The sequence below is a fragment of the Ictidomys tridecemlineatus genome, chromosome 8 (genome assembly GCF_052094955.1).
Source record: "Ictidomys tridecemlineatus isolate mIctTri1 chromosome 8, mIctTri1.hap1, whole genome shotgun sequence".
Classification (NCBI taxonomy): Eukaryota; Metazoa; Chordata; class Mammalia; order Rodentia; family Sciuridae; genus Ictidomys; species Ictidomys tridecemlineatus.
The window spans coordinates 115388270-115409148 of record NC_135484.1 but is presented as its reverse complement, the minus strand read 5'-3'; the positions used below and the strand labels follow the sequence as shown (position 1 = coordinate 115409148).

Sequence of the window (20879 nt, the reverse complement as noted above, 5' to 3'; positions counted from 1 at the left end):
GGTACCCTCAGGTTCTTTTCTGTGACAGGGACCAAACTCAACTTAGGAAGTATTGTCCTGGCGCCACATGGAACAGTAAGGGAGACAGGTAGGCCTTGCTAGACCACTATTTCAGCATACCAAACCTCATGACCAGGCTGAGAACACATTCATATTGGAGCCAGTGTGTCTTCAATTCCTGTGTAGACTCGCTGTTGTCATATGATAAACCTGACCAGCTTTCATATGGTATTCAATAATGGCATCCATGAATTATGAAGCTAAATTTTAGATGTGATTTGCTACAAATCTGTAACGTAGAGTTCATTCTATTGTTACTGAATTGTCATGATTGGACACTCATGATTGGAGAACATAGATATTCCTGTACCCAGCATAGAAGTATAAAGTGCATTTCATGGGTAATACATTCTTAAGGCTTAATTTTTTAAATATAAAAGATATACATTAAAAAGTCACTTTCCATTATCATGACCCAGTCCACTCAGTTATCCTTCCACAGACAACCCTGGTTAATAATTTCTTGACTGTCCTTTCACAGATTATTTTTTAACGTTAATAGGTGGCACACAAAAGACACTATTTTATACCTTGTCAGTTTTATTTCCTTTTTTTTAACATTTATGTTTTTGGGGTCTGGGATATAGCTCAGTTGGTAGAGTGCTTGCCTAGCATTGTACAAGGCCCTGGGTTCAATACCCAGAACCACACATACACACACACACACACACACACACAAATACATATATATATGTGTGTGTATATATATATTTTAGAAGTAGTTGGACACAATAACTTTATTTTTATGTGGTGCTGAGGATTGAACCCAGGCCTTGCACATGCTAGATGAGCACTCTTCCGCTGAGCCACAACCCCAGTCCTCCTATTTTTTTAATACATTTATTTTATTTATTTGTTTTATGTGATGCTAAGAATTGAATCCAGAGCCTTGCAAGTGCTAGGCAAATGCTCTACCGCTGAGCCACAGCCCCAGTCCACTTATTTCCTATTTTTGGAGATCATTCCTTATCATGTGAGGAATCTGTGGAATTTCATCTATAGATGCATGCAGGGATGCTGTGACTAACCTTGAACATACACCATTTTTTAATTTGTTCTTTTTAGATATACATGACAGTAGAGTGTATTTTTTAAAAAATAGATTTTTAGTTGTAGTTGGATGCAATATCTTTATTTTATTTATTTTTATGTGGTGCTGAGGATCGAACCTAGCGCCTCTCATGTGCTAGGCAAGCTCTCTACTGCTCAGCCCCAGCCCCAGCCCCAAGTGTATTTTCTTTTTAGATGTTTTTGAACCTTTATTTTATTCATTTATTTATATGTGGTGCTGAGACTCGAACCCAGTGCCTTACACATGCTAGGCAAGAGCTCCACTCTGCCATGCGACCAGCACGCGAGCTTCATAATAGAGGTTTGAAGCATAGAAATTAACTAGTGAGTTTTAAAATTAAAGGACATAATTCTAGTTACCTTTATTACCCAGCTCCAGAGACAGCTCCTCCTAGCTCCCGCCTCCAGCCACCTAATGCAGTGGCGAGGTTAACACAAGAGGCCAGCGAGAGAGGGAGAACACGCCAGGGAGTGAGCTTTTATTGGGGAACAAAAAATTCAAGGGAAAATTCCATCCAATGAAGGTCAAGGGGGGGGCAGCATTCCAAGGTCAGGGTCAGTGATTGGTCTTCAGGTCAGTGGTCAGGCACACCTCCACACAGACAAGCCCTCGCACCTGGGACAGGGTGGGGAAGGCTCTGACACAGTTACATCTAAGCGCCTCTCACCCAGCCAGGGAGGTAATTCAAATCACGTGCAAGAATGGCTTCCCACACTCCACCACTGAGCCACAACCCCACCCCTGTGTGTGTTTTTTTTAATATTTATTTTTTAGTTGTAATTGGACACAATACTTTTATTTTTATTTATTTTTATTTTTATTTATTTATTTTTGTGGTACCAGGATTGAACCCAGAGGCATGTAACCATTGAACCACATCCCCAACCATTTTTTTGTATGTTATTTAGAGACAGGGTCTCATGAGTTACTTAGGGATTCACTAAATTTCTGAGTTTGAACTCACGATCCTCCTGCATCAGCCACCCAGAGTCGCTGGGATTACAGGCCTGCGCCATCCTGATAGGAGGCTATTTTTATTTATTTTTATGAGGATCAAATCTAGGACCTCGCACATGCGAGGTGAGTGCTCTACCTCTGAGCCCCAGCTCCAGCCCAATAGAGTGTATTTTGACATATTATACATAGATGGAGTATAACTTATTCTAATTAGGATCCCATTCTTGAGGTTGTACATGATGGGAGTTTCACTGGTGGTATATTCCATATTTGAACATAGGTGAGTTATGTCAGGTTCATTCCACTGTGTTTTCTATTCTCACACTCCCTCCCTTCCCTTACCTTCATTCCCCTTTATCTAATCCACTTTTTTTTTCTTCTTTGGTACTGGAAATTAAACTCCGGGGCACTTGACCACTGAACCATATCTCCAGCCCTATTTTGTATTTTATTTAGAAACAAAGTCTCACTGAGTTGCTAAGCGTTTGCCATTGCTGAGGCTGGATTTGAACTCAAGATCCTCCTGCCTCAGCCTCCTGAGCCACTAGGATTACAGGCATGCGCCACTATGCCTAGCCTGAAATTGTGTTCTTCCCTCTTGCCCCCCCCCCCGCGTTGTGTGTTAGCATCCCCATATCAGAGAGAACATTTGACCTTTGGTTTTGGGGGATTGGCTTATTTCACTTAGCATGATAGTCTCTAGATCTATTCAGTTACCAGCAAAAGTATATTAAAAAAAAAAGTCATAAAGTCATTCTTTTTTATGGCTGAGTAATATTCCAGTATTTATATATAACACATTTTCTTCATTCATTCATCTCTTGATGAGCATCTCAGTTGTTTCCATAGCTTAGCTATTATGAATTGAGGTGCTATAAACATTGATGGGGCTTCAACATTGCAGTGTGCTGATTTTAAGTCCTTTGGGTATACACCAAGGAGTAGTATAGCTGGGTCAAAGGGTAGTCCATTTCAAATTTCTGAGGAATCTCCATTCTGCCTTCCATAGTGATTGCATCAATTTACAGTCCCACCAGCAATATATGACTGTTCCTTTTTCCCCACAACCTCGAAACATGCCATTTTTTAGACATGTAGACTAGATGTGAAATTGCTGGGTCAGATGGTATATACAGTTATAATTTTTTAATGATATTGCCTAACTACTTTCTATAGAGATTATACCCAATGTAATTTCCCACCCAAAGTCTGCCTGTTTCCCCACAGCCTCATAGACGTTGCTTTGAATTCAGAATGTACCAACTTCCTGAACATCTGCAGAGGATACTGAATCACGAGATCCCACCATGTCACTCTTATACAAGTCAAAATATCCCATTTAAAGAATATTGCATTTAAAAATATGTCCAAGAATACCTGCATTTTTGGTGGTTATGTGGGAAGAAAATTCCTAGAGGGAGAAGTTCACCACCTCAGTATTAATGCTGGCATGAATTAAAAGAGGAATAGGAGTTTTCCTTTGCAGGACCTGGGAGAGATGGGTGTAGGAATTAATAGGAAGGTTATGGGAGAGAATTAAGGTAAATCCCAAGAGGATAGGTGTTGGAATCCAAGCAAGCAGTTCAGAGTAGAACTGCCTCTCTGCCCAGTGCTGGTGTCTTTTAGTTAAACAACTTCTTTCTTTATTTTTGGGGTTTTTTGGGGGATGGGGTAGGGATTGAACCCAGGCCCTCAACATGCTAGGCAGGCACTCTACCACTGAGCTACCTCCCCTGGCTCCTCAACCATTTTATTTTTAAAAAAATCATATCCCGGGCTGGAGATGTGGCTCAAGCGGTAGCGCGCTCGCCTGGCATGCGTGCAGCCCGGGTTCGATCCTCAGCACCACATACCAACAAAGATGTTGTGTCCGCCGAGAACTAAAAAAATAAATATTAAAAATTCTCTCTCTCTCTCTCCTCTCTCACTCTCTCTTTTAAAAAAAAAAAATTAAAAATAAATAAATAAATAAAATTCTGAAAAACTTAAAAAAAAAAATCATATCCCATTTAGCACAACTGTTCATTTGTCTTTGATCTCTTCTGGCCTCGTCTGAAATGGAGTTGAGGTTTATGTATATTGGAACTAGATGAATGTTCAATATTGTCTTTTTTCACTTACTGTTAATTTGTTAAACGCCCTCCATCAATCCAGATAGGCTTTATGGTTCTTGTCTAAAATATTTAAACAAGAATCATTATGCAAGTAATTCTTGTCTTTTGTACATTCTTTCTGTGGGATGAATTATGAAAACAGGGTTTTTAGATCTTGAATCGGGAATCTTTCCCAGTGGGGTTAAGCATTAACAGATTGTTCTCTTGAAAGCCAGAAGCAACCTCCAGTGTCATCAGCAAGACATCCTTGTGCCTGTCTCTCTGCTTTGCCACCTTTGATTGTTGGATTTGGATTTATTTGTAATTAATAGGCTATTTCTTAAGTAGTTTTAAATTTACAGAAAAATTGAGCAGAAAGTTCCCATACACGCCCCCCTCCCGTTTTATCATTAAAACATGTTGCATTGTCATGGTATATTTGTTACAGTTGATGGACAATATTGATACAGTACTGATAATTGAAATCCATAGTTTACATTAGGGCTGACTTCGTGTTGTGCATTCTATTGGTTTTGCCAAATGTATAATGTCATGTGTCCACCCTTAGGATAACACACAGAAGAGTCTTATTGCCCTGTGAGCCCCCTGTGCTTCACCTATTAATCCTTCCCTCCCTCACTCTGAACTTTTGGCAGCCATGATTTTTTTATTGTCTCTGTAATCTTTCCCAGAATGTCATAGAGTTGGAATCATATTGTATACAGCCTTTTCAAACTGGTTTCTTTCACTTAGCAATATGCATTTAAGATTCCTCCATGTCTTTTGAAGGCTTGATAGTTCTTTTTTGTTTGTTTGGTTTGATTTGGTTTTGAAACCAGGGAACACTTTATTACTGAGCTACATCCCCAGCCCTTTTTATTTTATTTATTTATTTATTTTGAAATAGAATCTTCCTCTTGCTGAAGCTGTCCTCAAACTTGTGATCCTCCTGCCTCAGCCTCCAAGTTACTGAGATTACAGATGTGCACCACCACACCCAGTTTATAGCTCATTTATTCTTATTGCTGAATAATATTCCATTGTAAGGGTGTATCATAGTTTATTAAAGGACATCCTTGTTGCTACGAGTTTGGGGCAGCTATGATTAAAACTGCTGTAAATGTTTATGTGCAGGGTTTTTTCTGCAGACATAAGCTTTCAACTAATTTGGGTAAATACCCAAGGAGCATGATTGCTAGATCATATGATAAGAGTATGTTTAGAGAGCTGGGGATGTGGCTCAAGCAGTAGTGCACTCTCCTGGCATGCACGGGGAGCTGGGTTCGATCCTTAGCACCACATAAAAATAAAATAAAGATGTTATGTTGTTGTGTCCACTGAGAACTAAAAAATAAATATTAAAAAAATCCCTCTCCCTCTCCTTCTCTGTCTTAAAAAAAAAAAAAGTATGTTTAGAATTGTAGGAAACTGCCAAAGTGTTTTCCAAAGTGTGTGTTCCATTTTGTATTTCTACCAGCAGTGAATGAGAAATTCCTGTCGCTCCACATCCTTGCCAGCTTTTAATGTTGTCAGTGTTCTGTATTTTTACCATTCTAACAGTTATGTAGTGATATCTCATTGTTTTAATTTGCAATTTTCTAAGGACATGATGTTGAGCATCTTTTCATATGCTTATTTACCACCTGTACATCTTGTGTGGTGAGATGTCTGTTCAGATCTTTTGCTCATTTTTTTAATTGGCTCACTACAGCTTGTGACTGTCTCCCAGCCTTTCCAGGATTGGCTGCTGAATTTTATACTTTTACTTTGATTTTTGGCAATTTAACAATTACATTGTCATGATTATTCTTTCTTGTTAAGTATTGAGTGTAAATCTTTTTAAAAGTATTTATTTATTGTTTTTTTTTTACTTGTGTGAATTCATAATGTACCCTTATTTGTTCAGTGGGAATTGGATATTGTTTTGGAGATCAGTATTTGTCTGTTTTTAAATATTTAATTATTTTTTCTTTAATATTTTCCTTACAATTGATTTTTGTTAACCAACTCTTCTTTTCCCTTGATTCTCTTTTGCTTCAAAAGTTCAAAACTACTTTCTCTTCTAATTAGGATTTGGATATTGTTCCATTTTGATGAATTGATGATATAAAATTTTGACCATTTTGTCCTAGGGCAATGTTTTTTAAATAAGGTATAACTGTGGTGACTCTTCTCAAGCCAGTGGTAGCCTCCAATCTGAATTCTAGAAATGGTTCAAATTTACCTTCATCATATTTGTGCTAATTTGCTTGTTGGTATAAAAGTTATCCTAAGGATAATCCTCCCCAAATGCCTTGATTCTAGACTTTTTTCATTAACTAAAGGTGATTTGAAACCCAGCCATGATTGCTTTGTTGGGTGTTTATAAACTGAGATATTAAAATTCACTTGAATATATGGCTGAAATTTAGATTTTTAAGTTAATTTTTTTAGTTTAAATGAATTCTCTTCTATAATAATGGAGGTCTGTTTTTTTTTTTTTCATTGCCCTTTGGAATTGGAAATAATCCACTCTACCTAATTACTCCCTTTTCTGTGACTAATTCACATCTATAAAGTTGCAGTAGCCAAATAGGAACCATACTAAAAGTGATTTGGGTTTTTAAAATCATTGTGCCTTTTGCAAAGAGATGTTTAGCTTATGTTTTAAATTTGTGTTATGTTAGTGCAAACTTCTGTTATTAATTTCCTGTTTTCTCTTCAGTGCTTAAAAACCCACAGAACTAAGCTCATTTCACTAGGGGTTTTTTGTGCCTTGAAGTCTTTTTCTATAATAACAAATACTGAATCATTTTACTGCACTCTCCCAAATCTGGTTCTAATTTGTTTTCCACTTGTCTCCATCAGCCTTCATCCTTTCCAACCCAACGTTTATTTGTCATTTGTAAGAAGTTTTCTGTGTTTGCAAATAAGGAATTTTCTGAGTGAAAATTGTCATAATTTTTTTTTCTGGTCAAAGTTGAACATTCTTCTCCTTCCAAGCAAATGTTTCATTAAAAAAAAAAAAAATTTGGCTTCTAAACACAGTTGCCCTCTGGTCTGGTTGAGGCAGAGTACAGAAAGCCCTGTCCCAGTGTCCAGGGAGTTCTGATTGGCAGAGGGGGATGGAGTGGCCAGCGAACAGGTGCCTAGAGTCCGAGCAGCCTGTTTGGGTGTGGATCAGATCAGATCTCAACCATGACAAAGTGGAGAAAGGCAATACCACAGCTGCTCTTTAGTTTCCCATCTTTCACATCCCTTATTTTTCTGCTTTGAGATGGTCATTTAAGCACATCTTGTTTGAGGGAGAGACTTAAAAATCTGAAGCCTCTAAATCAGTTTTTCTTAATGTTACCTCCCAATAATCATAATTTATGTTTTACAGTAGAAAACTCAACAATAGATTATGGAGTCATGGAGTTGTCTTCTTCTCAGTGCCAACAGTGTGTACGTTCATTTTTAAAAGCATGACAAACAAAACTGGATTTGGGGATCGTCCTGGGAAAGTCAAGAGTACTCCTTTTCAGTCTCAACCTTTTGCCATCACTCTTATTCTGCTTTTCCCTCTCCCCTTGGTCTGTCCCCCCTGTACCCAGCTCAAGTCATTGATAATCCTTATACCCTCTAAGGAGAAAAAGATCAGCTGCCCCCCACCCCATCCACCCTTCTCAGAGGGCCATGGGAGTTATAAATCTGAAATGCCCATTACAGGGAGAAACTGCTTAGATAGCCGTCCTCGGGCAGTGACAGTTCTCTGTGGCTCTGCCTGTGTCACTGTTGTTGGTTCGAAGCCAGCACAAGAAAATTCAGAGTAAACCATCAATTACAGAGGGAAAGGGAGATGCTAGTATCTGTCCGGCAGCCATGAAACACCCTCACTCCCTGTAGTCAGCTGTGTTGGAAGTAGTCTCAGGGATTGGGGAAATCTGGAGGTAATGTAGGCTATTTTAAAGGTTTATATTATGAAGCTTCAGGAAGAAAAGTGGATGAATTGGGGCCAGATGAAAGATCAGGCAGTCAAATGTGTTTTCTTTGAACCTAAGAAGGATTATTTTGGTTAATGTGGCTACCAGCCATTCCCTTTTTCCACTGTGGGTAGACCAAGAAGGATTGGGTTTAAGTTATAGTGGATAGGATGGAAGTTGAGCAACCTGTATTCAAGTGTTTTGAGTGCTGACAGTGTGTCGGTCACACTGGATTAGCAGGAAGAAGTGTGCCAAATATTGAGAAGTCCAGGCAGCGGGGCCTGCTAGCCTGACTTTGAATCCTGGCTTCAGCACTTGATAGCTTTAGGAAACTTAGGCAAATTAGTATCCCTGTATACCTCAGCAACCTCATTTGTAAAGGGAGGATAAAGTACCTACCTTCTCTTATGATTGTCTTTAAGATTAAAAATTAATTCAGGCAGAGTGGTTTGAACAGTGGTTGGCATATACTATGGGGAACATACTGAATAACTATAAATTAGTATGAGCGGTGGAAAAAATCAGTGTCATCTGGGCCAACACTGTATGTTACAGATTAAAAAAAAAAAAAAATCACATACAATCAGGATGAGAAGCCAGTTCTGCAGACCTCTAGTCTGGGGCTGTTGCCATTACTCCTGACTAACGTTTTAGAAATCCACATTGCTTCAAAAGCATTTCCCTTTAGGTCCCTCTTCTTTCCCCTCTCCTCAGAGCCAGTATTTATAGAGCACTTCCTATGTACCAGTGCTGGACTAAAGGCCAATATATGTGACTTCATTCAATCCTTACAGCAGCCTGGGAAGCAGGTACCACTGTTCTGTGGCATCAGGTTCAGATTGGTTAATTTACTTTCCCAGTGCTACACAGCTTCCAAGCAAATGAGCCTAAATTGGAACTCAGGCTGTCTCTAGAGCCTGTGCTCTTAAATTTCCCTTATGATGTTCCTGTGGAATACAGACATGCTAAATTAAACCAACCATTTGCTTCAGAGCTGGCAGAGCCCAGCCATAATAGCTTGGGGCCATTGTGCTGTTTTTAAACCTGGATCTCTCCTATGTCCTTATTTCTGACATAATGTGATTATAGTGAAACAGGTTACAAAAGATTCTCCCTTCCTGATTAAGAGAATGAAAGTTGAAGATCAGGGAGCAGAACAAGAAAAGTCAGAACCAGAGCTTTTGTAAAATAGAGACCATTGGGGATTATCAGGAGTCTAGGCAAAGTTGAGGTCACTTCTAGGATCCTGACAGACCAGGGAAGTTGGGCTGACAGCATACTAGAGAACTTTAAAGCACTCTTTGAATCAAATGCACTGGATTCAGATCCTCCTCACACACTAGGTGTATAAACTTGAGTAAATTATTTGATGTAAAACAGGGAAAATAATGGTATTGAAGTATAGGATTGTCTTTAATGTGTATAATATGTCTCACTTGATTAGTTTTTAAGTATTGCTCACTTTTATTAATATTGCTCCTTGGAGCCTAGTTCAATCAGTAAATGTTTATAGACAGAATGAATGAACAATTCTAGTTGAGATGCCAAGCCTGGGGTAGAACATCCCAACCACTGTATCACAGATGAGCTGTAGTTATATGAAGATATTGATCTGCTTAACCCTTGATGCTGCCAAAGCCCTGGTAGTTGTTGCTAGCATCAAGCAGTAGCATCTGCCATGTGACATACAAATATCTTCCTGTCTTCGTGCTCTGATGTGAAAACAGGATATAGCTGATAGGTCATGAGGATCAAGTAAGCAGGCCAGAGGCCAAGTCCAGGAGAATTCTGTGGGTGAGTAGAAAAAGAATCTTAACAACTGCCAGGCATGGTTGCACATGCCTGTAATCCAGCAAATCAGGACACCAAGGCAGGAGGATTTTAAGTTTAAGGCCAGCCTTAGCAACTTAGTGAAACTCTGTCTCAAAAAGGGCTGGGAATAGGGCTAGGGATATAGCTCAGTTGGTAGAGTGCTTGCTTTGCATGCACAAGACCCTGGGTTCAATCCCCAGCACCACCCAAAAAGTGGGGGAGGGGGCTGGGAATGTAGCTCAGGGGTGGAGTGCTCTTGGATTCAATCCCTGGTATTGCCAAAAAAAAAAAAAAAAAAAAAAAGGAAAGGGAAAGGAAAAAAAAAAGAATCCTAACAACTAGACCAAGAACAGATGCTATGGGCTTCCTGCAGGCTTCACAGGTTTTGGGGGTGTTGTTCTACAACTAGAGTAGATTCCATGCCATGGCAGATACATGAGAACCTGGTGATCACTCCAAGAGGATCTGTGCTAGCCCACAGCACAAGGTGCTGGAGAAGCCACTGTGAACCAGAAACTGGAGTAGAGCCTAGAATCCTATGTAGGTGTTAAAAGTCAGTTGAGGTGCTGGGAATATAGCTCAGTTGGTAGAGTGCTTGTCTAGCATACACAAGGCCCTGGGTTCTAACCAAAAAAAAAAAAAAAGAAGAAAGTAGATAGGTATTGAAGGAGATGAGCCCAGGTGTATGTTAGGAAGAGATGGTACCCAGGGCTACAGAAATCTGTAACAGGACCTACCCATGCCTGCAGAGTGAATTTCTAAGGGTGATAAGAAACTATTAAAGGGTTTGAAACAGAGAAAGGGGATATTTAAGTTTTCGTTATTTTTAAGGTCATGCTAATAGGGTGTTGGAAAATGAATTGTAAACAGGCAGAAGTTTATCTGAGGACATAATCTGAGAGATGATACTTACTTGAAATAGGACTTTTTGGGGAAAAGGAGAACTTAGAGATGAACCCACTGCTTCTGGGTAGATGAAGGTACCACCCTTGGGATGGGGGTACTAGGGAAATAGGACAGTTCCGAGGTATTGGGGGATGATGTAAGTCCTGTTAAGGACTTGTTCCATTACCCACAGGGTCTTCCCTGAGGTTGGTTAACAGTGCTGGTGTATGGATGTTGGAGGTCTTGGAGAACCAGCAGCAGTGAAGTTGGCCGCCTGCCTTTAACCAGGCTCCCTCCTGAGGGGAGCGAATTTAAAACTAGGTTTTGATCATGAATTATTAGCTTACAGCCAGTTTGACTGACATGCTTCTCTTCTGTGCTCATCTTTTAGAATTCTTATATGTGTATATTTTTAACCCTTTTCATAAAAACCAACATAATTTTCTACTTTAATGAATTTATTTCTCTGTCTTAGCTAGCTTCATTAACTCTGTGTGCCAGAAGAAAGCCATGAAACTTTTTATGTGACACTGTTTATTTTCTCAGACTTGTGACCCAGAAGGAAATCTCTGACCTCACCTGTGGCTCTTGGTGGTGGCCAGAAGCCAACTTCATGTCTGAGTGCATGAGCAGCAGTTTGCCATGGAGAGCTTGGGTCTACAGACGGTGACCCTTAGTGATGGGACGACAGCCTATGTCCAGCAAGCTGTCAAAGGTGAGTATTTCCCAAGACCTCAGGATCCTATCCCTCAGCTTCTAGAAAGGAGTGTCCCCTTCTCAGAGTCACCAACCTGCACTCCTGCTTGCTCATCCCTGCCCTCCTCCACAGCTTACTCTGCATGAGAATCTGAGATATTTGAAAATGGGTCTCTTTAAAATGCTACCTACACAAGCTAGAAAACCATATTGCCCCAGCTATAGGAGCCAAGACCTCTCAAAGAGTAAAATTCCTTACATGGAGTGAGCAGTTCATGAGTATTTCTGGGATGGATGAACACAGTCCTGGATATGAGTTCCTACTTTTCAAATATTTCTTGCCCAGTTTCTCGATGCATTCTAGAGGAAGTTCACCATCTTAATTGCATCAAGTTCAAGCACTCAGACTATGTCCTGGGCACTTACCTGTACAAGCTACTTTTCTAGATTCGAGGGGGTACTGAAGCAGAGAGCTTATGCCTTTGTTTCTGGGTCTAGTGGGTACCAGAAATAAAAATATAGGATGCACAGTTAAATTTGAATTGCAGATGAACAGCAGATACTTCTGTAGTATAAGCCTGTCCCAAATACTATATGAGGTAGACATGTATAAACAAAGGATTAAATGCTAAAAAATAAAATAAAATAAAATAATGGCACTAAATACTGGTTGGATAGCCCTTATCCAAAACACTTGGGACCAGATGTATTTTAGATTTTGGAAATTTTTGGGTTTTGGAATATTTGCATAGACTTTACCTGTTAAGCATCCCTACTCTAAAATCCATTCAGATTTTGGAGTACTTCAGATTTTGGATTTTTGGATTAGAGATGTTTAACTTATACTAAGAACAATTTGTCATTGATCTGAAATTCAGATTTACCAGGAAATCGTGTATTTTATCTGCCAACCCTATCCTCACTTTCAAGGAACTTCAAATCAAGGTAGGTTTGAAGTCAGAAGAGAGCGCTGTTGAGGGAAGGGCCCACACACAGGGATATCCTCCTTTCTTGCCAGCATTCTCAAGCATGCCAGGTGATAGTCATGTGTTCCCTGGACTGGGAAAACGCTGCCTTATTTCCACTTATTTGACCTGTTCTGGGTTTCATGAACATCACTGTTCTCATGGCCACATTATTATTGCAGTAGTGTCCTCCTTCATTTCATCACACTGCCAAAATAAACTTGCATTCCTAGGTTAAAAGATAAGTTTCAGTAATTTTATTTAAAATTGTCTGTTCCCTGATAATGACTAAAGACACCCCTTAATCTCATTAGTAAGGTCTTTCCATATGACATTGTTGGGGAGGGTGTCTGCTAGAAAGGGTACTCATCAAGAGCTGTTTCTGATGTGTGCATTCTTACTAGATTCATTCCATTGAGGATCAAATTTCTGGAGCTACTTCTGAAGCCTTAAACTCTCTAACTTCACACCACAGGTCCCGCCTCTCTAGTGTAGTGAGATGGATGGAAGAACTTAGGATCTGTAGATGGGCCTTTGTTTACTCTTTGGACCTAGTTAGTTCCCAAGCCTGTCTTCTGCTGATAATTTATGGTTGAATTAATGAGTAAGAATCGAGTGAGACATCTGACCATAAACATGTCTTTCCTTCTTGTATTTGAACCTCCTTGCCTCCCTCACCTCTCTGTCACTCGTCACTTTCTGGTGCTGTTCCTACCTCCTCCATAGTGTGGCAGTGTGCACATGTACATACATCATCACATTCCCCTCTGATGAGCTCCCTAAAGCTTTTGACAGAGGCACTTTCATCTCTGTCAGCAGGAATTCTGTGCGGGCCCTGCTTCACCAACAAGAGAACCCTAAAATTGCATGAGATTTACCTTTAATTAGGGTAATCGTTCAAACCTAAAAAATTTAGGAATAGAAGAATGTGCTATTCTTAAATTCATTGGAACTATTCTGGTTCAATGAGGATATGTGATCACCCTTGTATAATGGGTCACAAGGCCCCTTGTGAGGTAGTTACTCTGCCCTGCTTTTCCCTATTGTAGTGTCTGGTTGTTAGAAGAAATTGTCCATTAAAATTTTTTCTCAAACAACTCTTCCAATGTCTTGTTTCCTGCCTCAAAGCCTCCCCACTCTGTTGGCAGTAGCTCTGCTAATGCTTTCAGAACGCCAAGAACTAGTGCCCTTTTCAGGACAGAAACTGTGGGGAACAAGGATGATCTTCTGCTCTCAGGGTAGGATAGGAGCAAGTGGGTCCTCCTTATCTCAGCTGCCTTTCCTGCTTCTCACATCTATCTTCATCTCACCTGCCTCCGGCCAGGTTATAGGACTGTTGGTTACTGACCCCAAGAAGATTCAGTCTGGAGACAAGTTTGGGGACTCTTCTGAAGGGGAGATAGCAGAAAGCTGGGCCAGAAGTAGCCACCTCATTCTTTTCCTATCTCATAAGAATCAAATTCCAAAATGTAAAACTTCTAAAGAAAGGGACAAGGGGCTGGGGATGTGGCTCGAGCGGTGGCGAACTCGCCTGGCATGCGTGTGGCCCGGTTTGGATCCTCAGCACCACATACAAAGATGTTGTGTCCACCGAAAACTAAAAAATAAAAAAAAATATTTAAAAAAATTTTAAAAAAAGAAAGAAAGGGACAAACAAATCACTTATAATTAACTCTTTAGTCTCCCTTACTTTCTTACCTTTCTCACTTCCTTTCTTCCTTCCCCTTCTCTCATACTCACTTGTCATGAGGATGGGGGCATCTAATTCTAATTCCAAGTGCCTTTTAGAAGTTCTTTCCAGTAAGATAAAGGAAGGGTACTATCTTAGGAAATCTGCAGTCTTAATTTTTATAATGTTTGTTGTGTTGCCTTATGTGAGTCAATTTTTTATTAGTAGTAGCAGTAGCAATGGGGTAAGACTAGATGAACACATAATAGCATAATAGTCCCACTCAGCTTCCTGTTGTTTTGCTTTCCATTTCTTTTAAAATGCACATTGGACTAGTTACAATAACAGTTAAATTTTGCTAAGGACTTATCACATATAGAGCACATTCTCATTTATCACATTGAACCCTCACAGCAACTATATGAGGAAGATAGAATTTTTGTTTTGTCTTATTTTTAAGTGCTGGGCATTGAACCTAGGGTATGTGCATTCTAGACAAGTGTTCTACCCCTGAGCTACATCCTCAGCCCCCAGGAAAATGTAGTTCTTAAGAAGAGGAAACTGTTGGGCTGGGGATATGGCTCAGTTGGTAGAGTGCTTGCCTCGCGTGCACAGGGCCCTGGGTTTAATCCCCAGCACCACCAAAAAAAAAAAAAAAAAAGAAGAAGAAGAAGAAAGAAACTGAGACACAAAGATTAAAAAGCTGATCCAGGCCACATAGTTTGTAAGAAATAGAGCTGGAATTCACACTCAGGAGGCTTAACCTGGTTCCAGAACCCATTACTTTTAACCACTGTGCTATACTACTGTCTTATCAGAGTCTCAAGGTCTTGGCACACTACCACAGTGTGAAATAAAGGAATATATTTTGATTTCATTAGTTTGAGCTGTATCTGAGTTTTTACCATTTGGGTCCTTCCTGGGTTTCCTTTGTTCTCCATTTAGTTCAATCTCAGCAATTTCTGTTAGGCTGGAAATCCCCACTTTGCTGGGCATGGGCAGAATAATAAAGGAAGTTTCTCCCCTGTGAGTGACAGGAAGGGGATCTGCTGGGAGATGCAAGGTTCCTGAATGACAGGATGTCTTTATTCTCAGTGCCTCAAGGCCCAGGCCTAGGAAGTCCAGGAACAAGGAAACTTGGTGAACATTATCTGTGCTACAGGCTCATGTCCAGAGTCTCAAATGGCATTTTCTAAAAACAGGCATCTCTGAGTCCTTTTCAGGCCTGGCCCATTTCTCTCCATTTCCACCTCCATAGGAGAGAAGCTGCTTGAAGGGCAAGTGATCCAGCTTGAGGATGGGACCACCGCATACATTCACCAAGTGACAGTACAGAAAGGTGAGGACACCAACACACCCCTGTCTTGTGGAGGGATGGCAGTCCCCATCAAGGACCCCTCTGTGGCTCCAAGCTCCAGAGAAAGGCTGGCATTGCTCTCATTACAGAATCTCTCTCCTTTGAGGATGGACAGCCTGTGCAACTGGAAGATGGCAGCATGGCCTATATACACCGCACACCCAAAGGTGGGTTCATGGACATCACAACTGACAGGGAAAAGAATGGACACAGAACTGACAGAAGTTGGGGCAGGGGGGATAGAGTGGCACATTGTGAGGATTAGAATATAGACACAGATGATGCCCTCCTTGAAGCACATGTATGCTCACCTTTGTTAGCAGCCTTGCCCACCTTTCCTGTCATACAGCTGTCTCTGCCACCAGGAGGCTGAGCCTTAAGAGTCTGTACATGGGCCTTGGTGGTGACTTTGGCTCCAGCACGTCCACAAAGTATTAAGGCTTTAAATAGGACTTGAGGACATCATCCATAGCCAGGAAAAAAAGAAACTTAACCAATATTTAAGAATAGAGCTCCTGCCAGGTACGATACCACATGCCTGTAATCCCAGAGGCTCAAGAGGTTGAGGCAGGAGGATCATGAGTTCAAAGCCTGCCTCAGCAGTGGCAAGGTTCTAAGCAACTCAGTGAGACTCTGTCCCTAAATAAAATACAAAATAGGGCTGGAATGTGGCTCAGTGGCCAAGTGCTCCTGAGTTAAATCCCTGGGGGGTGGGGGTGGGGTGGGGAGAATAGAGCTCTGAGTTCCTAAAAAATGATTTGGTCCATCTACCCATCTACAAGTAGCTTCTTGGGCAACGACTATATGCCAGCCATTGTGTTAGGCATGAAGCATACAAGGGAGAATCAATTTGACACAGTCCGTGCTTACCCATAGTCTAGAGGGGGAAAGAGAAGTGAAATAAGCCATCACTGATAAACTGATCATTACAAACTGGGATCAGGCTCAGAGAGGACTTCTCTAAGGAAGTGATGCTGGAACTGAGAGCTGAAGGATGGATAGATTTAGCTAGGGGAAGGAGGGTGGCAGGGAGCATTCAGTACTGCAGACAGAGGAACAGCATGGTAGGCATGGAGCTGGAGAGCTGGGAGAAATAATGGCACATTCTAGGAACTTCTGGGAGCTATGAGACTAGGGGAGAGAGGAGAGTGGTTAAGAGGAAGCCAGAATGAGAAAGGCAGAGCACTCACTGGTTGCATTGGGGTTTGGATCTTGGTGTTTGTCCTAAGACCAGTGGGAAACATTTGAACTGTTAAAGGAGTTAGGTGATGGGATCACCTTTGTGTCCTGTAAGATCCCTATAGATGCCATGCTGCCTAGAAGGAAGTAGAACAGGTAAGGGGTGCTTGATCAGGAAGTCTTTGTAGCCATCTAAGCCCAGGTGATGGTGGTCCCATTAGGTCCTTGAGGAGCCAGTGAGTTTCCAATCAGCACACCATAGAGACCTTGTCCTTAGGAGAGGCAACCCCAGAAGGAATTCCCACTAGCAAGAAGGAATCACCAAGGTGAAGGCCAGGAGAAACTTGATGTTGAAACTCCTCTCATTAAGTTAAAGCCAGATTCCCAGCTCTGTCTTCTCCTCTTGTGTGGCATCAGGGCTAATCGTGTGTTCCTTGCAGAGGGCTATGATCCCAGTGCCCTGGAAGCTGTGCAGCTGGAAGATGGCTCCACTGCCTACATTCACCATCCTGTGGCTGTGCCATCAGACAGCACCATCCTGGCCGTGCAGACAGAGGTGGGCTTAGAAGATCTGGCAGCAGAAGATGATGAGGGCTTTAGCGCAGACACAGTGGTAGCCCTGGAGCAGTATGCAAGCAAGGTGAGCACACAGATCCTGACACTGTCCATCACTCACAACAGTGGGGCTTCACCTGTCCATTACCTCTTGGCCCTACCAGAACTTCACCTCTCCAGAGGACAGGAGCAGCCCTGTGCTTGAACATAACCTAGGCAATACTGTCTTTGCCCCTCTACCCAAGTTACCCCAGATCATCTCACATGTCCCTGTCCAGGGCATGGGCTGGGTCTGCTACGGTTGATTACATTTACGCCTGTCTCTGAAGAGACAAGGCTGCTGTAAAAAAAAAAAAAAAAAAAAAAATGGCATTGTGTGATGGGAAGTTAGGCCCAGCTTCTCTTTGGCTGCTGTAATAGTCCTCTGTACTTTTTGGGAAAGCCCCTGCCAGTGTCTTTTATTAGTTTTTTGTTTTTGTTTTGTCCACTGAAGTCAGATACTCTTGTATTTATTTCTTCTCTGTAACTATTTAGTCATTGGGAAAATAAGCATGGCAGGGCAATGACCAGGGCATATGCAACAGAGCAGGTGGGATTCTTGGAACCTGAGGCCCACACAGTAACAGTTGAAAAATAGACTCCTGGCTCAGGGCTAGAGATACAGCTCAGAGGCAGAGAACTTGCCTGGCATAAGCAAGACCCTGGGCTTGATCTCAAGTACTGAAAAAAGGAAGAAAAAAAGGCTCTTTCCCTTCAAATACCAGTCATTCTGAGCATCCTCTGCTGAAACTGTGGTGCTGCCTGTTGGAAGAACAGGAACACAGAGATCTGAGATCTGTGAATTTTCCAGATTGGAATGATCTCTCCCTGGCTGGACTGCAGAGCTTTGGAGTATTTGTGGCAGTTTCCTGAAACACCAGATTTACCCAAAGATTGAAGAAAAGTTGTTTTTATACAGTGAAATTGGCTGTGTGGTAAAGGAAAAGAGGAAATCTTCATGTCATTTCAAAATGAAACACAAACTGGTGTGGTGCTGCACACCTGTAATCCCAGTAGCTCAGGAGGGTGAGGCAGAAAATCACAAGTTCAAAGCCACCCTCAACAATTTAGAGAGGCCCTAAGTAACTTAATGAAAAAGGGCTGGGAATGTGGCTCAGTGGTTAAGTGCCCCTAGGTTCAATCCAGTTCAAAAAAAAAAACACCACACAAAACTATGGCAGACCACTTTTGGCTATTGCCCACTCCCACCCCTGTTCCCAGGGAATATTTTAGAAACCAAATGTGAGACTGACCACTGATGGAAAAAGAATTGGGCTTTATTTAGACCATGAGCCCTGAAATATGTGCTGGCTCTGCCACCACATAGTCCAGTCTCAGGTGAGTCACTCCCCTCCCAGGCCTCAGCTTATTCCTCTCTAATACCATAATATGGAACCAGATGATCTCAGGATTGCTTCCAGCTCTGACGATCCTTGACTCCCTTGATTACAGGGAGCTGGTATGACATGGAGTGAAATCTGAGTGCTTGTGTGGGTGTCAGCTATTTGCCCCTCTGACCTGGAGCCAAATTAGACAGATATTGCCATGAATTTGGTCTTACCCTTTAGTCCTCTACTCACTATGACTTCCAGAGTTCCAGGATCTGCTGAAAAGACCAGAATGTGATCCTGCAGTATCCCAAAAGAAAAGAGTAAGGGACAGTCCCACTAGGACCATGCCTAGGAAAGCAGAAAGAGTAGTAAGGGCTCTCTGTGGTCTGAGGCTGGTGTCAGACAGGTGACTCTAGCAGTGTCCCCAGGAGATGAAATAAAACAAAGGATTTGTTAGTTACCTGGGTGCGGTAGTTAGGGCTTAAATTTGTGTCCCCTCTTTTAGAGCACTTCTGGTTGTAGCCACTTCACTGTGGGCCCCTTGCCCTGCCAGGTGAACCTGGCTGAGCTCATCTACACAGCAAGCCCCCTTGCTCATGCTCTTTCTGTGCAGTTTCCCACCAAGAGGAGGAGGCCCTCCTACCAGAGGATGAACATATCAAGAATTGCAGCCTCTTAGGAGTGTGTGGTTAAAAGGGAGGTTCCTGGAGGTCAGCCTAGCTCAAGTATGGCCATCCAAACGCCCTACCTCACCTAATTGGCTACGAGATATTCCTTCTTCATTAGCTACCACAGCCCCTGTGACTGTCCCCGCTCTGTCCATCAGAGACGAGTATAACTTCATATGCCAGCATGGCTTCTCTTGCAGTGTGCCTGAATATCTGTTCCCTTTCTGTCTGGGTATGTCCTCTACCCTAGAGGCCCTTGATAGTTTTAACATGTTATCGAGTCATAGGCTGTCAGTTAGACCCTGTATGCTACCACTTCTTTTCCTTCAATGGGGAGAATCCACATAGAGACCCTAAGACTTTTTCCTCAGGTTCTACATGACAGCCAGGCTCCTCATAATGGCAAAGGGCAGCAGGTTGGAGACAGAGCATTCCGCTGTGGCTACAAGGGCTGTGGGCGTCTCTATACCACTGCACATCACTTAAAGGTAAGGTGGCTAGTAGGCAATTTTCAGCTCTACCTACCTTCCTGCCAGGCTGAAATTCTGCCATTCTGCTTTTTTGGAACTGGTTCCTGCCCTCAATTTGCACATTACCTTCTAGAGGGAAGAGATACATACACAGAAACATGCACAGGAGGTTATGATACACATGTACAGAATAGCAGGGAAGAACCAGGGCCTTGAAGACAACCAGAGACGAGCCTATACTCCTGTCCCTCTGAATTATGCAATTTCTTGTCCTCACAGGTGCATGAACGGGCTCACACAGGTGACCGTCCATACAGGTGTGATTTCCCCAGCTGTGGAAAGGCCTTTGCCACAGGTAACTTACCTGGATGGAGACTGAAGGTAGACTGCTTCTAATTGAGAGCAGAGGATTCTAGATCAGCTTTGGGGCCTCCTTGAGAGAGGCACAACACAGGCTGCCAATCTAGAGAAACTACTGAGAGTGCTCTGACCTGCAGGTGCTGCCTTTGAAGGAAACCCTGCTACAGAAGCGAAAGGCAGCATGGTCAAGGCCAGTGGAAGGAAACAGGGGCATAGGTAGAGAGACACTTCTTGTCATATCAGCTCTGAAAATCATTAGATGTGGGGTGCTGAGGGCCATGGCATCTCTGGGCTATATTTTTCCTTCTGTGAAACAAAGACCTTTAGCCACAGATTCTCTAGGTTCTCATACTTACATTTTTGTAATGCTTCCAGCTGCCCCAGGAGAGGACAAAGTGGGCTTTTCTACACCCTCTTCCCTGCCCAGGCAACATAGAATAGACCAGTGTGGGCTTTTGGAGCCTCCCAGAGCACAGTTTAGGATGGAGGGCGCCTAAAAATGAGGCAAGCAGTGGAAGATGAGGTCCCACTGGTGCTCTACCCCACCACACTTGCATAGGCTATGGTCTGAAGAGCCACGTTCGCACCCATACTGGTGAGAAACCATACAAGTGCCCAGAGGAACTGTGCAGCAAGGCCTTCAAGACCTCAGGAGACCTGCAGAAGCACGTCCGTACCCACACTGGTAGGCAAGGCCCTGCCCACCCCTGGGGAAGGGGGACTCAGTTCACCCAGTGCCATCCCTTTCTTGCTCCGACATGGCCACC

General features: G+C 42.3%; 1 protein-coding gene across 5 annotated transcripts in view; it reads left to right on the top strand.

Moving 5' to 3' along the window:
- The window catches only part of Znf76 (zinc finger protein 76), a 34661-nt gene that overhangs the window by 9274 nt on the left and 4508 nt on the right, over positions 1 to 20879 (top strand). For all 5 annotated transcript variants that reach the window (XM_040282524.2, XM_040282523.2, XM_005318777.5 and 2 more), the window contains exons 2-8: positions 11370 to 11538; positions 15412 to 15492; positions 15600 to 15677; positions 17130 to 17329; positions 19654 to 19770; positions 20032 to 20107; positions 20672 to 20797. In XM_040282524.2, the coding sequence (XP_040138458.1) occupies positions 11466 to 11538; positions 15412 to 15492; positions 15600 to 15677; positions 17130 to 17329; positions 19654 to 19770; positions 20032 to 20107; positions 20672 to 20797 (751 nt within the window). In that variant the 5' untranslated portion in view covers positions 11370 to 11465. The remainder of the gene's footprint in view (positions 1 to 11369; positions 11539 to 15411; positions 15493 to 15599; positions 15678 to 17129; positions 17330 to 19653; positions 19771 to 20031; positions 20108 to 20671; positions 20798 to 20879) is intronic.